The sequence below is a fragment of the Cebus imitator genome, unplaced genomic scaffold (assembly GCF_001604975.1).
Source record: "Cebus imitator isolate Cc_AM_T3 unplaced genomic scaffold, Cebus_imitator-1.0 Scaffold486, whole genome shotgun sequence".
NCBI classification, from domain to species: Eukaryota; Metazoa; Chordata; class Mammalia; order Primates; family Cebidae; genus Cebus; species Cebus imitator.
Genome location: NW_016107801.1, coordinates 454,894 through 474,462, shown reverse-complemented (window position 1 = coordinate 474,462; position 19,569 = coordinate 454,894). Strand labels below are relative to the sequence as shown.

Here is a 19,569-nt window from a genome sequence, read left to right as displayed (position 1 = left end):
GGTGCAGGCTGAGCCGAGACGCTGCTGCCCCAGCCCCGGCCCAGCAGGGCTGACAGCTGCCCCCTTCCTCCTAGGACTCCCTGCTGAGAAGTTCAAAGGGGAGCTCCAGGGGGCTTTTGACTGCTATTGTCATCTGGAGGGGGAAGAGTGAGAGCCGGATAGCCGCGCCCCGGGCATTTTCCGAGGTGGCGGGACCTCAGTGCTCCCCCCAGCACGCCCCTGCGTGGCTCAGCCTCCCTTTGGGCATCACGCTGCCCTTGGGGGCCCTGGAAACAGGCGGTGGGAACCGTGCGGCTGAGACCGGGAAGGGCAGCCAGCGTGCCAGCCAGCTGGGTGCATTGTTGGCTTAACGTGCAGGGCGTGGGGGGCTGTGGCCACATGCCGGGCCGGCAGGAGGGGAGTGAGGAGCCTGGTGGTGTGCCTGTGTGGGGATCGTGGGCATTTGAGACGGGCTCGTCCTTCCCTGAACAATGGCTCCACGGAGAAAGGTCTCTTGCTTGCTATTCTCCATTTTAAAGATGCATCTTGGAGCTGGCAGTTCTGGGGGAGGAGGAGGGCTGTCTGTGAGCGCCGAACTGGGAGGGCTGCTTTGGCACCATGGTACTCGGAAGAGCCTGCCAGCCTCGGGAGCCGGGCTGCCTGGGAGTGACATTAAAATGCCCTTTCAATGATGCCACTGTGCCATGCTCTGAACTGGGAGACTCTGGCCCTTTGGAGTTGCAAGTCCAGGAAACAATGGGCAGCCAGCACCCTGGCCCCAAGCCCCAGCTGCCCCTGACCCTCCTTCCCTTCCTCCCTGCCTCCCTCTCCCTCAGAATAAAAGAGGAAACAAAGGAGAGAAGATGGGAGGGCCAGAGACTGAGAGGAAGACCACAGGAGAAAAGACGCTGATCCAGCTTCCCTTGTTTTGCCTGGAAGCCCTCCCTGGCTCCCTGGCTCTGCCCAGGATGTGCGGTCCAAATCCCAATCCAGCAATGGGTTACATGGTCCCGATTACCCTCAGAGCCCCTCTCCTGGTGCTGCCCAGATGATTGGCTGGTGCCCCCCTGGAGAGGTTCTGCGTGGTCTCTGGGAGAGAAGTTTTCTTGGCCCCAGGAGGGCCTGGTGGAGGGATGGCGATTGTGCAGTGTGGCTGGACAGATGCATTCATTCACGTGTGCGCGCACACACACACACAGGGGAGCACATACCTGCAGAGAAGAGCCAACCAGGTCCCAATTAGTGGCAAGCTGCCCTGAAAGGGCTATGCCTGTGTCTTATTGAGACACCTTGGCAAAGAGATGGCTGGGTCTGGGTGGTCCTGGACACGGCCCCTCCAAGCCTTACACCCGTAAGCCTCCTTTCCCAGGCCAAAAAATGCTTTTCCTCCATAAGTTCTCCTCTTTGTGTCTTTTTAAAGATCCCCTGTTATGGGGAGAAACTTTTGGTTCACCTTCAATTAGAAGCTTTGCCTCAGTGGTGAAAGTATTTGTCCATCCAGGCAAAGGGTGCTGGACATCTGAACCTCAGCCAGCCCCTACGCACACCCCCGCATCCTCAGACCTTGGAGTGAACGCCCAGCCAGCCACCTTCAGGACCCTGGTCAGCTCCGCCAGGCCACAGCTTCCCTGAGTCAGGAAGGGAAATGCTGTTGTTTTCTTAGCTGGCCGGGGAGGTTCCTCTCTCTGAGGCTGAGCCACAGGTTCAGAGGTATGTGCCCCTGGTCTCAGCCGGGAGGCACTTCCCACCCTCTCGGTACGTCTCTACCTCCCTGGGCTGGCTTCTGAAAATTATGCCTTCAGAATCTTGGTTTGGAAGCCAATTCTCCCTAATGGGGTAGGATTTTGGAGAAAAGGCTCAGCAGGTAAAATCACTTCAACATTTTTGAGTCTCTGAAGTGGGCAGGGAGTGGCTGGCTCAGCACCAGCACCTGAGAGTCTGGCTACCCTGGTCCCACCTGGATGGGCCCCGCTGGGGTTATGCCAGGTGACTCTCACCTTTGACCTCTAAAGTGGCACCTGGGGTCAGGAGTGGATGAGGGTGGGGGCCCAGGCTGCTCTGATTCCAAGAGCTACTTGAGGACACCCATCCCCAAGCATCTTACTTTCTTGATTCCAAAGTTACATGTTGTGGGTGTCTTGAGCAATGCTGCTTACATATGTGAGTGAGTGAAGAAATGTGTCTGGGCTTCAGGAAAGGGTGCTGGAGTGCCTGGTGTCTGTCTCCCACTTCACTGTGGGTAAACTGCTCCCCAAAGCCACATCCCTGCTTTTAGCTCTGCCCAAGGGATGGACATGCGACTCTAGGGCCACTGTGTTTCTAACAGCATACATCGACATGAGAACATGTCAGAAGTGCATGGATCCTACCTGCACTTAACAAATGCTGCCTGAAGGATTCGGGCGGACAGGCAGGGGGACTGGAGCGCATGGCCAGCCATCTGCTCTCCCGACAGCTTGCTTAGGAGGAGACACTCAATCAAAAGCCAGCCGCTGATTGATAGCCTGCTCCATGCAAGGCTGTGGGGCCAGGTCAACTTTGTCCTCAGACAGAAAGACATTTTACCTGCTCTTGCTCTGTGATTTTCAACAAAAGGCTGGTATTTCATGCTCTTAGAGAAGCAGGGTAAAGTGGCATCGTACGGAGCTTCCCGGGCAGGGTAGGGAGGGTTGATCTCTGGGCCTTGGGGAAAGTGGGGCAGGGCAGGGGCTCCCTGAGCTCCAGGCTCGCCTCCACACCCCCCAGCCTTCCTTTCAGAGGGAAACATGCTTTTTTGTACGTGATCAGGTAAAAGGGGCTGGGAAGCTTTATAGCAACAACCTTGAACCCAGATGGACTCACCGTCACCCCGATCCCACCAGACACTGCTTGCGTGACCTTGAAAAAGGCCCTTTAACCCCTCTGAGCCTGACCTTCCTTGATTCACGAGGAGTTTAAATAAGACGGTTCTTGAGTAAGATCCCTTCCTGCCACAGACCCCCAACCCAATTCTTCCATTGAGTCACTCATCCTCTTCTTAAACAAGCTTTTCCTGGGTACCAGCTGGTTGAATTTAACTCGGTCAATTCTGGGCTTACAATGTCAAGTGAGTCCAAACCCTTGCCACTTGGCACCTGGGGCTGGCATGCTTTGAGGGGAGACCCCAGGCTCTATCATAATCATGTATTTCTGTGGCACAAGAAGTGTCTGCGCCAAGTGCTCTGGGTGGGAGTCCGGCAGTGAGTTCTGTCTCGGAAGCTGGAGGAAGCTCTGGAGAAGGAGGACGTTTGATCTGGGCCCAAGGTTGCACCTGGGTCCGCTAATGAGCCAGGAGGAAAGAAAAAAGGGACAGAGGCTGGGCGTGGTGGCTCACGCCTGTAAGTCCTACCACTTTGGAAGGCTAAGGCGGGCAGATCACTTGAGGTCAGGAGTTCAAAACCAGCCTGGCCAACACAATGAAACCCCATCTCTACTAAAAATATAAAAAATTAGCAGGGTGTTGTGGCAGGGACCTGTAATCCCAGCTACTTGGGAGGCTGAGTTAGGAGAAGCGCTTGAACCTGGGAGGCAGAGGTTGTAGTGAGCTGAGATCGCGCCACTGCACTCCAGCCGGGGCGACAGATTGAGACTCTGTCTCAAAAAAAAAAAAAAAGTTAGAGGACAGAAACAGCTGCAGACAGAGACTGTATCTGGAAGAAGGGCAGGAGGGAAACCTAACTCTCACACCCAAGGCTCCGTCTATGTGGGTTGAGGGTATTCAAAGTGTTTGAACACTGAAGCCCAGCTGTACTCATCAGCCATGCATCCCCAGGCCGGGCCGGACCTTTCCTACAATGCGACGTCCCTGGATATCCCTGGGGGGTTCAGGCTGTCAGTGAACACAGAACAGGCTTGAGTGGCAGCCGTCACCATGGCTGTTTGCCTTCAGGCTGTGCTGAGTGACTGCTGTACACTGGGTCTCGGAGTTGGGCCAGCTGTTTGACGGTCTAGGTGCCTGCAGTGAGATGTGGGCAGCCCCTGGACTGCACCTGGGGAGTTGCGGGTTGGTGTGAACAGGCTAGACGGAGAAGACCAGGGCGGTGACCCTGACGTAGCTTTCAGAACCTCAGCGAGGCCCATCCCTCTGAATCTGTTTCTCAAACTCCCATTTAGTTTGTGATTGAGCTGAAGACCCCACCCCACCCCCCCGAACAAATTAAACGAGTAGAAACAGCCAAACGCTTTACCTGCTGCAACCTAAGCTTGGGCCACGTGGAAGGACCTGTCTTGTCCCCCTGCCAGGCCCTCCCTCGCCTCCAGCTCCTCTGCCTCCTCCGTCTTGGACATGCTGGGAGGATACAGGATTTGTAGAAGGGGGTGGAGTGCGGGGGTAGAGGGAGGCGTTCAGGTGGAATTGGGGCCTTTTTCTAAACCAGTTATTTCAGAATGCGTGCAATTCATTCAGTCTTCGCACCAAAGTTGGCTGAGGCCTCTGGGGCTGGTGACACCTCTGGACACGGAGAGGGAGAGGGCTGCGTTCCCCTTCCTGTTCCCGGGTGCCTCCCCTGGTGTAAAGGCTGCTGACATGGGGTGGGGGGTAGGGGGCGGGGGCTGAGCTGTCAATCCTGCCCAGGAGGCAGCTGCTCTGTCTTCTAAAACAACCTGCTTCTCATTCCACTGACTTCAACCATCCCCGATCAGAAGAAAGGTAATTTCCTGCCTTGGGTTGTATTTATTCCAAAAGTTATCAGGCCCTGTAATCAGCATTAACATCACTGTGTAAAGTAATACAAAACTAATTACTAGCTAAACTGAATTAGATACATGGCAACTACGAGCCGGGCTGACGGGGCGAGCAGCCAATTTCCCGCTCTGAAAGATGCGTCCCGGATGCCCTGCGCACTCAGAAACCTCAGCGCCGTCCTGGCCAGCGACCGAGGGAGGGCAGGAGAAAACAGGATGTGAGAGTGCACACCTCCGAGGTTTTTCAGGTTATTAAAATGACGACGTAAATATTATAAATAAGAATAACAAATAATATACTATGTAAGATAAATGATAGAAGAAGCCAGGTCGGGAGTTAAAGCCCCAGGAACGCTGCCCGTGGCGAGGGCTGATACCGTGTGTCGGGAGCGTAAACTTATCACGTCGTGGCAGTCCCAGCAATCCTGGGCGGATGGGAAGTCCCCATTCTTGACCTGAGGACACTGGTGTGGGGGGGTGAAGCAGCTGCCCAGCCACCCAGCACAGAAGTGATGACCCCCAGATGGAGCTCCAGGTCTGTCTGACACTGGAGAAACCTGAGTTCTGGCGTTTGTTAAGACAAAGAAAATGCAAAGTCGGAAAACGGTGCAGTGTCACCAGCACCAGCGTAAAGGCGGTGGCGGTGCCGCCTCGGGTCGCCGGCGTCTGTGGAATGCACTGCATGGCCCGTCAGCTGTGCCTTTCCGACTGTGTGGACACGTACGCTGCCGGCTGCTGACCTTGAAAACGGGCTTTTGAAGGAGAAAGCGGGGCGAGGAGGAGGAGATCAGCTGTGGTGTCCTGGCTACCCCTGAGGTCCCAGCAATCCAGATCAAAGACCCCAGCAGCCCCTCCACCCCTCGGAGACAGGGTTTGTCTAGGAGTGTCTGCTCGGCCGCCTCGGTGCCCTCGGGCGTAAGGTGAGCAGTTACGTAGGCAGCCCTGTGCCTCTCAAATGTCCCAGCATGTGTATGACAACTTGAGATCCAAGAAGTAAGAAATAGGGGTTGGGCGCAGTAGCTCACGCCTTTAATCCCAGCACTTTGGGAGGCCGAGGCGGGTGGGTCACTTGAGTCCAGGAGTTTGAGACTAAGAAGTAAGGAACAGGACCTACAGGTCCCAAGCTAAGGTGGCCTCTCGATGCGGCTGTAAACCGCCTGGTACGCCCGCGGGGCTGGCGACACCCTTTGTCACACTTGGCATGCTTTGCACAAGGAGGCTGGGGGGCCGCCACGGAGAGAATGCACCACGTTCGCCCTGACCTGTCCTCCTGTGCGGCCGCTCACCTGGAGAACGTTCCCTGTCCCTGCTTCTTCAGTGCCCAGGTCAAAGCTCATGCCCCTGCCTGGGCTCCAGCTGGTGACAGCACCTGCAGTGTTCAGAAGATGTGCCTTAGCCGACCTGCTTGCCCCAAAAAGACATCCCGGCGGCAGGGATCTGGCCCGTCTAACCCTTATGCATGGTCCAGGGACAGTCACAATCTGATTCAAGAGTGTGTAGGCGTGAAGAGCTGAGACAGAAGAGTCCAGGCGGAGATGGAGCGATGCTGCCTCCCCAGCCTTCGTCCACATTCAGATCAGCATTCACAGCACCTGCTTTGGGCCGTCACTAAAGTGGTCCCGTTTCTTCTAGGGGTTTTAGGCTTGCAAGTTGTCCCCGGGGAGTTTAAACCCTGCCGCGGGGATTTCCCTACCATGTAAAATGGCTCTCCTGAGTGCTGCTGAAAAGAGTCTCTCTCACACTTGCCTCCAGTGATGTTTCGGGGGCTTGAGGGTCAAAGAAAGAACAGCAGTGGATGGTAAATAACTTCACTCCATGCACTGAGGCTTGCTGGCTTTTAGACAGGGCAGCAGGGCTCAGCCTAGAAGTGGGGAGCCAGCTGTGCCCAAAGTTTAGCTGTCCACTTGAGTCCTTGAGCCCCTGCCTGGCCCCCAGTATGCACACACGGGTTCCCATTCCCGGAGCCACTCAGCCTCAGCCTCTTGTCCCGTAGATGCACAGACTGAGTCAGCTGTGAGTGGCAGCAGGTGGCGGTATTGATGGACTCAGGGGTGCTTTGTTTCATCAGCAATACAAAGGATTATGGAACAGGAGATCCCTCCAGGGGCTGCAGCAGTCTCCATGAGAGCTGGCTCAGAAAGTTTCCGAGGCCAAGTCCAGGCTCCCCAGGATGGGTCCCGACCGCAGTGCCGGGGATCCTTGTGTGTGGAGGCCGGTGTTGTCTGGATGCAGAGAACTTTGCTTGGCATCTGGCAGCACCAAATCCTTGGCTCTAAGCAAATGTTGCCCCCTGGGGCATTTTCTATGCACCCAGCTAGACCCTGGGATTGACTCTTAGATGTTTTTCATTGTGATGCCACCTTTTAATTCATGTCAGGATCAATTACTGATTCCATAGAAACCAGACTTTCTCAATTAGGGTGAGTGTCCCCACCTGAGAAGTAGGAAAGGACCATGTGTGTGGGGTCCCCGAAAAACATGCCTTCAGCCCAGGGGGTGATGTGTCTGCTGAACTATCCTGTCCCTCTTCTTCAAAGTGGTGCTCCCAGAATTGGCCTATTTTCTGTTCGGCAGCTAAGGGAATACAGAGCTGTGGCTTCCAGTGGTCTGTGGCCAGTCAGACGATTCCATGAAAGAGGCGTGGAACTTGCCAGGGAGAGCGTGGAGGGTGCATGAGGGGCCTGGGGGGATGGGGCTGTGGACAAGTCAGTTCTCGGGATGGACAAGGAACTAGGACTGGGAGCTGGACAAAGGGCAGGCGCTCAGTGGAAGAAATGTCTCCAGCCACAGCCACGGGCCTGTGGGACGCTCTCCCCAGGGGAACTGGCTCCCTGTCACCATCACAGAGGGTCTTGAACAGCTGACTCGAGGGGAAGGGAGAAGGATGGTGCCTCGGAGGGAGTTGAGTCTCTTGGGTGAGCTGCTCAGGCCAGCTGTGCTTACAAACCCCAAGCGCAGTGGCTCACGATGGCAATGGTGGACATCTTCCCAGGGCACAGGCTGCCCAGGGCCAGCTCTGGCTCACACATCCTCTCATTCAGGGGCCCTGGGCGAGGGAGGGGCCCTCTCTGGACCTGTTTTCCTCATGACAGAGGCAGAGAGCCAGGGTGTGGCTGAGACATTTGGCTCTGAAAGTGCTCAGTCGTCCTGGCCCTTAGCCTTTCTCCCTCCCCTGGCCAAAACTGCAGGTGGCACAGCCACACCTGGTGCAGGTGGTGTTTGGGAGAGCCTTGGCTCATGGGAGGTGTTGCCAGGCAGAGAGCCAGGCCAGGATGGAAATCCACTCCAGGGAAGGGGCTGCGGGGCAGTTACTCCTCCACCCACGTGTGAACCCAGAGGCCTTGGAGGAGGGGAGTGTGGGGGACACTTGGCTTGGAAGGCCCATGCGGGTCTTCTGTGGCTGCCGGGAGGGACTGCTTAGGAGACCCGTGGCTCCTCCCATGCTGCCTGGCTGGAGGCCGGGTCCTTTCCTTGCTCCAGGAATGTTCCAACACAGAAAGGGAATGAAAAGGTACATACAGGGTAGAAGAAGTGGAGATGGCTCCACATGGGACCTCTCTCTGTGTCTGTCCTCTCTGTCCTCTCTCTCCCCACCCTTCTCCTGTCTCTCCTCTGTCTCTGTCTCTCCTCTCTGTGTCTCTCCTCTCTCTCTCTGTCTCTCCTCTCTCTCTCCTCCCCTGTCTCTATCTTCCTCTCTCCTCCTGTTTCTGTCTTCCTGTCTCTTTGTCTCTCTCTCTCTCTTCTTCTCCTCTTCTCCCTCCCTTCTTTCTCCCCTCCCCTTGTTTCCCTTCAAGCTGTTTGCAATCGCCTGAGGACAGTATGCATATTTTTAGACAGCAACCGGGCATCCAAACTTTGTCTCTTGGGGGCGTCCTTTGCCAAGGAGCATTGGGAAGTGTCCCAGAGACCTGCTTCCCTCCAAGCAGCCGCTCCTGGCTCTGAGTAGGTTTGCAACCTGCGGACCTCACTGTTCTGACCGTGGGTGTCGGTGGTCATCTGTGGCCTCCCAGCTCCCCTTGTGGCTTCCCGAGGTGATTCTCCAACAACCCACGTGTGTCCGCCTCTTGTAAGGTCTATAGCAAGCTGTGCAGGAGCACCCTGTAACCCTTGCGTCTTCCAAGCTGTGAAGCCCGGGGATGCGGAGGGGGGATGCTTGTTTCTATGTGTGTCGATGAAACTGCAGAGTCCACCAAGGTCAAGGCCTGTAAGTGGCTGACGTGAGGACAGAGACCTGGCTGGTCTAACCTGTCATGACATGGTGCAGGCTTACGCCAGGACTCAGAGGGGTGGGCAGCCTTCTATCCTCATGAGCGTGGAATGCAAGGGCCCACGAACGTCTTCCGGCAGCCTCTGTGGCTCGTGGAACTGTGCAGACGACCAGGGCTTCTGCAGCCACGCAGCTCATGCCATCAACTCACGCCACTTCTGGGGCTCATGAGATTTCACTATGGCCATGACGTTTGCGAGACGAGGATGCTGCCTCGTTTGTGGGCTTAGCCCTGGAAATAGGCTGTCACCATATGACCTCGGACAGGTGTTGTCATCTTTCTCGGCCTGAGACTCCTCATCTGTACAGTGAAGTCAGCAATGCCACCACTCCATCGGCTCCAGAAAGGACTGGGTGCCAGGCATGGCAAAGCCCCAGTGCCGTCTGGGGCACAGCACCTGCCCCATCGGTATTCGGATGACTTTTCAGAGCTGCAGGTGTCACGAGCCCTTGCTTTAAGAGAAGTCGTGAGGAAACTGGGATTGAAAGTCCTCTTTCGGAACCCCTGGTATTGGCTGGTGCCGTGGATTCTCTGATCCAAATGCCTTCATTCTTCCCCAATCCAGTTTCCTTGTGGAACACTCCACGGCCTTCTAAATCAAATCACACGTACTCAAGCCTTCTCTGACGACCCTTTCAAAACCACTACAGTAAGCACTCCCACTGAATCACGGATTTTAGAAACCCGACAAGATAGTTTGGAGCAGGTGCAGGCCGGAGCCGCCCAGGTGCAGGTCCATCTTGTACTTTGTGGAGCTACATGTGTCTGTGGCTTCTGAGCCAGCCTGAGAGTTTTGCGGATCGGATCGGGTTGGATTTGAAGTGGTTGCAGCAGAACGAGTGGTCCTTGTCGTTCCGCAGTGGGACGCGGCTCGGGGCCCTGAATCTGTATTCAATACGCGTGGCCGGAGCAGGGAGGCGCCGCCAGCCCAGCCGGACGGGGGAGCCCGGGCCCGCTCTGCGCGCAGGGCCTGCAGTCCCCGCTGACGCTGGGAGGTGGCGCCGTTCCCCAACGGTTGGAATCTCGGGGCCTCGCACCCAGCCCGGCTGCCTGGACTCCCGCGTTTGTCCCAGATGCAAACCCGAGGGGTCGTTTACCTCGCGGGTCCCACGCCCCGCTCTCGGGCCGGGATCCTCCAGCAGCAGGTGCGTCTCCACAGCCGAGGGCCGCGCGCACAGAGAGAAGCCCCAGCCAGGCGCGCTCCGGCTCTCCAGCCGCGTCCAGGAAGGAGACTGATCTCCAGCCAGGCAGAAGAGAGTGCGGGGAGTGACCCGGGATCTTCCCTTCCCGAACGGCTGGGAAAGCTTAATGGCAGGCCCGGAGGAGGCGGCTTTCATCTCCGATTAGAAGCGTTCTGCAAATGCAAAAGGCCGATTAACGTGCCCGACCCAGTCAGGCCTGCGCTTCCGGGGGAGGGGGGACCTTCACGCGCGAGTCCCGCCGCCGTCACCGAGAGGGCCGGGGAGAGGGGCAGCTGCGCCAGCCGGGCCTGGGCGCCAGGACTCGAGCGCCACCCCCGAGAGGGGCGCGGGGAGCCAGTGAGGACACCCCCCACCCGCCCACAACCCCCACCACGGACCCCAGACCCCGCAACACCCACCCACTGCCCCTCACCACGGACCCCACGCCCCCCACCACGGACCCCAGTCCCCGCCCCACACGCCCACCGCCCCACACCACGCTCCTGGGCGTGGCCATTTTAGCTCCGGAGACCCATGCCCTTCGCAGGTCCTGCCCCGCGTGCGCCCTCCCGGGCCCCTCCCTGCGCACCGCGGCTTCCGCAGGCCACCCCCCAGCCGCGCTGGTGCGGGGAGTGCGGGTCGGGCCCTTTCTTCCCCCGAGGCCTCAGAGCCCCGTGGCAGCCCAGGGTTCGCAGGGCGCTTTTCACTCTGCAGCGATGCCCGACGCCGCTAGCACTGTTGACTCTCGCGAGTCCCGCTGCTTTTGGAGTCGGCCCAGGCCTGCTGGGTTTCAGGGGACGGCCCAGGCTGGCTGGTCCCCTCGAACCACCGCGGAACGGGGCCCCCTTAGGCAGGACGGGGCCGTCTCCCCGCGGGCAACCTTTGCCCCAGAGCCCGTCCTCTGCGGGGATCAGAGAGGGGCCCCGGCGCGGGGTAGGGGGAGCCCGGGGCGGGAGGGCGCGGTCCGTGCGCCGGGCTGGGGTCCCCGCGCCGCCGCCGCGGGCTATTTTCTGAGCCGGGGGCGGGGGCGCGTTTTGTCTCCTCAAGTCACCCCGATCCCAACTCCTGGGCGGACCCGAGTCTGCAGACCTCGCTGCCGGCAGCCAGGGGGCGGCGGGGAGCCGCGCGCGCAGGAAAAACCCACCCATTTCCTGGGCGGATTGCGTCGGCCCCGCCCGGTCGAGCCCCGCCTCCCGGCCGCGGCCCCCGCGCGCTGCCCGCGCCGCGCTCAGAGCCAAGCGGCGCTTCCCGGTGGCGGCGGCGAAGTGCGGAGGGACTCGGCGGGGCGCGAAGCGGGCAGGCGGCGCGGGGCTTGGGGCGCGGCGGGCAGCGGCCGCCTGGCCACCCTCCCTGGCGCCCGGGGAAGGCGCGGCGATGGCCGGGGCGCGCGGGGCGGCGGCGGCGGCGGGCGGGCGGCGGCGGGCCGAGGGGGCGCGGGGACACAGCCGGGCGCCCCTACCCGCCGCGGTGCCCGCCGCCTGAAGGCCGCCCAGGCGCGGGAGCCGGTGCCAGCTCGGAGCGGGCGCTGGAGGCGGCTCGAGGCGCGATGTCGGTGCCGCTGCTCAAGATCGGGGTCGTGCTGAGCACCATGGCCATGATCACCAACTGGATGTCCCAGACGCTGCCCTCGCTGGTGGGCCTCAACACCACCAAGCTCTCGGCAGCCGGCGGCGGGACGCTGGACCGCAGCACCGGCGTAAGTGTGCCCTCTGGCCGCCTTGGCGCGGCCCCTCCTCCTCCTCCTCCTCCTCCTCCTTCTTCTCCTCCTCCTTCTCCTCCCTCTCCCCCTCCCCCTCCTCGGTCCGGAGCCCCGGGCTGGGCCGGCGCCGCGCGGGACCCGAGTCGCCGTAGGAAGCGGCCGGGAGCAGGGTGGGCAATGGCCGGGGTCGCGGGCCGGCGCAGCGGTGGAGACCCTGCTCCCCACGCCCCCAGCCTGGGCCACTCAGTCTCCACCCGCGCGCCCCTAGGGCGGTGTTCCTTCGCCGGAGCCCCTCGCCGCGGTGTCCGGGGAGCCTGCTAGGGCGTGGAGGCTTGGAGTCCTGGGTCACGAATTGTGAGCCCCTCATTGAAAGGTTAGGAAACTAAGGCTGGGGACTTGGGGACCTGTCCAAGGTCACACTCAGCAAGTGAGGGGTGGAGCCGCCGCTAGACCCCAGGCTGGGCTCCGTTCAGCCGGGACTCTGAGCCCGCCCTAGTTTGTAAAAGCCAGATTGGCCGGACCGGGCTGGGAGTGGGGCCCCGCCGGTGGGCCCCGGAGCTGCTGCCCGCGCCTGCGTTCCCAAACTCCCAAGACGCCCTTTCCTCCCCAGCCCCATGAAGGCTTCGTTCCTTCCCCTCGGAGGACGGTGCCGAGGGGCTGTGGCGGGGCCCCTGGGAGCCTGCCCTTAGGTGCTGCTCACCCCCCTCGCCTTTGCCTTCATCTGCCCTCACCCCTCCCTCCTGGCCTCTGAAATTGAAATCGGGTCTGCCTCCCGAGCCTAGCGGGAGGGGGAACCGTGGCCAGGGCTGCTCTGACTTAGATGGCTGAGCGAGGCTGAGCTGAAACCACCCACCCGGAGTGCGGAGTGGAGAAGGGGCCGCGAACGCGCACCCCAGACCACTGACCCTTTAGGTTGAAAGGAGAGGTGAAGGACGTTGAGTCTCCCTCCCTCTCCCTTTTTGCTGCCAGAGGTTAGGTGCTCTGCAAAGAGGGCTCTGTGGTGTGGCTCCCTCCTAAGACCCCTCTTGAGAACACCCCCCTGCTCCTTCAGGAAGCGAAGGGCGATTCCTCCATGATGACTTTGTTCCAGCCTGCCGGTCCGGTCTTGTGGGGTTGGGAATGAATGAGATTAAAGATATGACTACTATAGATTCTCCCTGCCCAACTTCTCCTCCCATCTTCATGCTAAAAATAGCAGAGAGGTGACCTGAAGCCACCGGGGGGGAGTGTGCTTGGAAACAGTGGGGCCAGCAGCAGGGTGGAGCGGGTGTGCTCCGGAGCGCCCGCCCCGGCACCTGGCAGGGCTGGATTGCAAGGTTACACCAGACACGGGCAGCCCTGGTTTCTTGGTGGTCTTTGGGCAAACCTCAGGACTGGGGTTGGGGGTGACATCCACCAAATGTCTCGTGGATGGAGTGGGAAACCTAGTGTTTTCTTGGGTCAGTCTTTGCCAAGCTGCCGGCAGGGAGGTTGCGGTGGTTCGTGGTTCATCACAGCTCTAAGCAAATAGGCTACTGGATCTGGGGCTGTTACAGTGGGTGCTTCATCTGCAAGTGTTAGGGAATGGCAGGGCGAGGCTTGGTGGTGCCAGCCACCCGTGTTTGACTTACGGGAAGGATATCCTTTTTCTGAAATACGTGCCCACACTGAGCCACCCAGCATTTGCTTTCCTGCCTTGCTCCTCATCCAGCCTGTGGCCTCCAGTTGCTGCCCCCCCCACCCACCACCCAGCAGATCAATTTGGCCAGATGACAAATTCCAGACATCCCTTGAGTTGAATTGAACCTGAATTTTAAGAACGTAAAGGGTCCTGCCTCTTTGACTTCCTTTCAGCCCTGGGCCCCCTAATGGGAGACCTGTGCCTTTTTGTTCCCAGGGGCCCTTTCTCCCCTTTGGGTCAAACATGTCTTGGGGCCATTTCCTTGTGCCTTTTCCCTGGGGCTGGATGTGAACAGTTTCCCCTGGTTGTTGGCTCTGATGCACAACCTCATGGTCTCCTTTTCTCTCCCTCCCCACCCCTTCCTTCTCCAGGTGCTGCCCACCAACCCTGAGGAGAGCTGGCAGGTGTACAGCTCTGCCCAGGACAGCGAGGGCAGGTGTATCTGCACAGTGGTTGCCCCACAGCAGACCATGTGTTCACGGGATGCCCGCACAAAACAGCTGAGGCAGCTATTGGAGAAGGTGAGTCTGCACGGAGTGTGTGTGTGTATGTGTGTGTGTGTGCACGCGCATGTGTGTGTGTGTGTGTGTGCACGCGCATGTGTGTGTGTACATGCTGTGTGCTCACGCCAGCACCAAGGCTTGGCTAGCTTGCAGGCTCCATTTCGGCCCATTCCTGGCTTGTCTCCACTCAAAATGTTTATGAATGAATGAAAGGGTGGATGGACAGGTGGATCAGTGGATGGATGGATGGGTGGATGCCTGGGTGGGGATGGGTGGATGGCTGAATGCATGGATGGATGAACGGATGGATTGAGACTTCCAAGGGTGGCCCAGGAAGAGAGTCTAGACCTGCCTCTCTGTCACTGCAGGCTCCGTTGAGGAGTCTCATGGGCGTGGTGAGACGGGACACAAGGCTCGGGACACAAGGCTCGTCTCTGAGTGATGTCATATCTGTGTGCGCAGGGCTGGGGCTCTCACCCAGCAGCTACCTTGGAGAGTGCCTGTGGGCCCAGGAATGGGGTCTTTTTTCTGCCCTTGAATGGGTGGACCTGGCCAGTGGCTGCCCAGGTGCTTATCACCATGAACGCCTTCCTGGGGCTAAAGCAGGCCCTGCTGTCCCCTTCAGAACCCACACGGGAACAGCAGGGTGGAGTTTGCGTAACACATTTCAAATCCGTTATTTCACGTGATCTTCACAAGAACCATGTGAGGTTGGTGGGATTTTTCACTCCGTTTTGAGAAGGCGAAATTGGGCTCTCCCTAGAGGTGGACTTCCTTGTCCCAAGCCAGACAGCTGTTAGTAGGGAAGTGGGTGCTGAGACCCACATGGCCGAGCTCATCACCTGCTTCAGTCTGCTCCGCTCCCCACGTTACTCAGGGTGCCTTCTCCTGACAGGCACAGCCCACCTGCCTTTTGGTACATTCCGCCCAAGGACCCAGTATTCTGTGGTTAACCTAGGTTCTGGGGGCCCCCAGGTGAGTTACCAAGGGAACAAGGAGACATGGTGGGCCTTCTGTTCCACCCATTGATTCCTCAGGAGAAAGGGGCATTTGCATGTAGCACCTATGGGGCAGGGAACCTTCCCACCCTGAGGGAGTAGGGTCACACACCACACACACACACACACACACACACGCACACACCAGTAACTGCAGGTTGGCCTTGGACTTTCTGGAGTGGGCATCAGCTCAGGAGTATGAGAGGAGGCCTGGGGGCGTAGGGCCCTGTGACTCGGGGGTGGCTCTGTTCTAGGGGACAGATGCTGCTGTTACCGCCCACCTCATTGGAGAAAGTGGGAGCAGCCTGGGGAGAGGACAGCGTTGCCCTGACTCAGGTCAGCATTCCTGGTGCTGGAGCACAAACCCTCCTGGAAGCTCTGGACAAAGCAGGTTCCCTTTCTTGGAGAGGGAGAGGGTGGGCTAGAGATTTCGAGCACCCGCCCAGCTCTGGCAGGCGCTGAAGGCTTGGGGTAACTGCCTGCTCCTGTCTGTGCCCCTGTCCCTGTCTGGAATGGATGGCCATGGGACGCTTGTTTCTTGGGCAAGAAGGGCGCATCGTGGTGCCCAGGGCAGCTGGCCCAGTTTGTAAAGCATGCTCCCCTTGAAGGAATAGAATGGGGTTTTTTTTTTTTTCTCTTTAGCCACCTGAGAAGATCCTTTTAAAAGAATTAAAGTAAGATCCATATAACAGATTCCACAAACATTTATTAACAACTAACTAGACCAAAGCCTAATTGAGCCTTTAATTATTCAGAACCCGAGAGGAGGGAGGCGGCAGCTGGAGGGGCCTCTGGGCTGTTGGGACCGGGCAGAGTCAGGTGGGGAGAACAGAACCGTGAGCCCAGGGAGGAGGCATTTGCCGGGAGAGCAGAGTTGGGAAATGGATTCCAGAATGCTCCATGAGCCCTTGGGACTGCAGGTTCTAGAACATTCCTTCCTTCCTGTGCGTGCCACAGCGTTACTGCTTAAAAATTTAAAGCCCCATTTGATAGCATAGCGGGCACTCTATTTTCAGAGGGCATGAGCCAATTGCTGTGAAAGGGAAAGAGGGCCCTGGCTCCCTAATGCACTGCATTTTAGCAGGAGGCTCCCTCCCCAGCTCCCCCGCACACCCTGGTCTGTGTGCTATTTCCTTTCTTTCCTCTTTCTTTTTTCTTCTCTTGCCTTCTCTTCGTGGGCAGAAGCAGGACAGGACGCTCCAGAAACCGCAGCCCATGTGCCCTGTGGGTGGGGCTGGGTCACAGCTGGGCATATTCCAGCCAGGTCAGTGTTTCTGCGGCCTGGCTTCACCTTTAACCCACCTGGGAGGCTGCAAGATGTTGAGTCCTAGGCCCACCCCCAGAGTCTCTGATTTCTGTTGCCGTTGAGCCCCTGTGGGGAGCCTGGGCACTAGAGCCTTGGAGGCCTCACCAGTGCCTTGCAGCTAGGGTAGAGCGCTGTGGGGACGGGAATGGTGACAGGCCTGAGGCTCGGGCTCCGTTCTCTTTGAAGCAGCACTGGGCCCTGGGTTTGAGGGTGTAGGCTTTGGAGCCAGTCCAGCTTGAACTGGCAGGCCTGGCTGCGTGACAGTAAGCAAGTCGCTTAACTTCTCTGAGCCTTGGCTTCCCTATGTGTAAGATGGGACTCAAAATAGTATTCAGCTCCGGGGCTTTTGTAGAGATCAGATGAGATGAATAACACCACAGCAGCTCAGCGCAGGGCCTGGAACACGGGAGAGGGTGGTCATTATTAGCAGTTCGTTATCCCGAGGCCAGGTGTGTCTTTGCATGTTGCTGGCCCCCCTCCCGCTTCTTAATGCCGGCTGCCGACCTGCGTAGGGCGTGAGGTAGATTGTGTCATCCTGTAGCTCTGTGACCCTGACCGTGCCAGTTGGCTTCTCAGAGACGTCCTGCAGGCGAGAAAATGCAGGTGCTCAGAGGAAGGGCTATGCTGGGAGGAGGCTGTGTTTGGGGAGTTCTGGGTCCCTGCCACCCCAGGGCGGGGAGATGGGCCCTGGGGAGATTGCAACCCTGGAGGCGAACCTTGCACCTGGGCCTTGTCAGCGGCCAGAAAGGAAAATGCAGTCAGGGTTAGAAGAACCATAGGAGAGGAACTGTTTTGTTTTAAGGCAGCAGAATAGCTTGGTATCTTTAAAATTTTTCAGATCTGAAGTCTGATCTTTGAAATCTGTTAAAAGCATACCTTCTCTGGGGAGCGAAAAGCCTGTGGCGCTGTGCGTGGTCTCCTGACCCAGGCCAGCCCGAGCTCAGCAGCTGCTCATGGCACTTGTGGGCCTTCCCTCCTGGGGATTCTGCCAGGAGGGGAATGGGGAGAGGGGCCTGGGCTGGCGCTGTCATTTGTATTGTTCGGCCATGTGGCTGCAGGGGCCACTCCTGTGCACTAGATTTACTGGACTTTGTGCAGGGGTTACTCCCTCCATGAGTGTCCTGTCCACAGGCTGTGGGGGTTGGGGGGGCAGCTTTGTGGCTCACTCCTGGGCAGACATTGTGCCAACAAGATGATGTTGTTTCCAAATAGTTTTAACTCAGTTCATCCGGGAAGCCTCCCTGGAGGAGGTGGCATTTGGGCTGGGCCTTGAAGGACGAATAAAATGAAACTTTGTATCTTTTCTTGAAAGGGGTGCTGTAGTTATTGAAAGTGACAGAGTAAGATGAGCAAGGGAATCAGGCAGGTGGTGGAAGAAGAATGTTCCCATTTCCCAGGGAGGAGAAGGGGTGAGAGGGAGCTAAAGCGCCGCTGTGTGCTTTACAAACTTGAAATTGCGGGATGGGTTTGTGTTACTTTCTGACAACGGGACATGAAATCCCTTGCACTTTTGGGTGCTGAGATTGGCGAGAGTGGTTTTCCCCCTACTGAGGAGGCGTGGCTGGCTCCTTCGTATTTCACTTCACTGTATTTGCCCCGGTGGAGGACGTATAGTAAGAAGTAGAAACCGCACTGTCCTCTTTTCACGCTGACCGGGCAAAGCTAAGCCTCATCCCCAAATGGTTTTGTTCCTAGAAGGGAGAGTATTTTCAAATTCAGCAAAAAAAAAAAAAAAAATCAGAAGTGAAGATTTGCTGCCATGGAGGTAACTTCTTCCGTAGTAATTGCATTAGATTCTGAGAAAATGACCCAGACGCCACTGCGGCAATCCTCCGGTTCCTTCCACCTCCCCGCAGCCCCGAATGCATTTGCACAGAAGCACAAGCCAGTTCCCTGCAAATAAAATGCACTGGCAGGGGCTGCACTGAAACTGTTTTTCTTTTAAGCTCCCTGGAATCCTGTTGAATATTAAAGTTCCATCTTGAGCTAGACTCAATTCAGGTCTGCCTGTAAAGATGTAAAACAGCGATTCTTCATTTGCTGGGTGATTGATTCCTGACTCTATGCTCAGAATGTACATGTTTGCAGAGCAGTCATCTACCTGTGATACTGTGGGCTGTGATGGATGGCGCGGGAGATGGGGGAAAAGCTTGATGCAGAGTCAGGGAGAGCGGCTCCCTTGTTCCTTCACTCTGCACTTAAGTAATCAACCTCATCAGCAAGGCACTCAGTGAGATTTAGGAGGAAGGAGAATTTATACCTGGGGCGGGGCAGCCGGAGCGCGCCCTTCCTCCCTGCCGGTATTTATGCTTGCCTACCTGATTCGGTCCTGCAACATAAAGAGACTAGAAACAGTCTCCACCCACCACTAAAAAAAAGAGAGCTCCAGAGAAATCGCCCGTCCTGTGCCTAGAGCAACAGCCAGGGAGGAACTTGAGTTTCCTGAACCCCTCATTCGCATCCCTGATGATAAGAACCCGTTGGCAGAGGAAATGTTTACCCAACCAATTTGCTGTGTTTGGGGAGTTCTGGGTCCTCACAGTCCCCGGAGCTGGCGATTACCTCGTAAATAATGCATGGGCCACTTCTGGTCCCTGTGCGCCAGCTGTGTGGGAAAGGGCAGCGTCGTGCGAGCAAGCAGAGAAGACTGTCTGGCACCTACTTCGGCTCTCACTGAACCTGCTGCCCTTTTGACAGGTGCAGAACATGTCTCAATCCATAGAGGTCTTGGATAGGCGGACCCAGAGAGACTTGCAGTACGTGGAGAAGATGGAGAACCAGATGAAAGGACTGGAGTCCAAGTTCAAACAGGTGGAGGAGAGTCATAAGCAACACCTGGCCAGGCAGTTCAAGGTATGTGTGTTCCTCCCCCTTCCCTCCCTCCTCCTCTTCCTCCAGCTCCTCCTTCCCCTCCCTCCTCTTCTCCTCTTCCTTCTTCTCCTCCCCTGCCTTCTCCTTCCCCTCCCTTCCTTCCTCTTCCTCCTCCTTCTCTTCCCTCCTTTCTTCCTCCTCTCCTCCTCCTCCTTCCTATTCCTCCTTTCCTTCTCCTTCCCCTCCTTCTTCCTCCTCTTCCTCCTCCTCCTTTCCCTCTCCCCTCCCTCCTTCCTCCTTCTCTTGCTCCTCCTTTCTCTCTCCCCTCCCTCCTCTTCTCCTCCTCCTCCTCCTCCTTCCCTGCCCTCCTCTCCTCTCCTCCTCCTTTTCCTCCTCCTCTGGTCTCTTCCTCCCCCTCCTCTCTCCCCCCACTCCCCCTCTCCTTCTCTTCTCCTCTTTCCCT

General features: G+C 57.9%; 1 protein-coding gene across 2 annotated transcripts in view; it reads left to right on the top strand.

The window, feature by feature from the left end:
- The window catches only part of OLFM1 (olfactomedin 1), a 44,958-nt gene that overhangs the window by 748 nt on the left and 24,641 nt on the right, over positions 1 to 19,569 (top strand). Inside the window, exons 1-3 of one of the 2 annotated variants that reach the window (XM_017513073.2) lie at positions 11,358 to 11,825; positions 13,860 to 14,009; positions 18,993 to 19,148. In XM_017513073.2, coding sequence (XP_017368562.1) covers positions 11,676 to 11,825; positions 13,860 to 14,009; positions 18,993 to 19,148 — 456 coding nt within the window. In that variant the 5' untranslated portion in view covers positions 11,358 to 11,675. Of the gene's footprint in view, positions 1 to 11,357; positions 11,826 to 13,859; positions 14,010 to 18,992; positions 19,149 to 19,569 lie in introns of those variants that run through there. The other variant, XM_037732969.1, reaches the window with a different exon arrangement.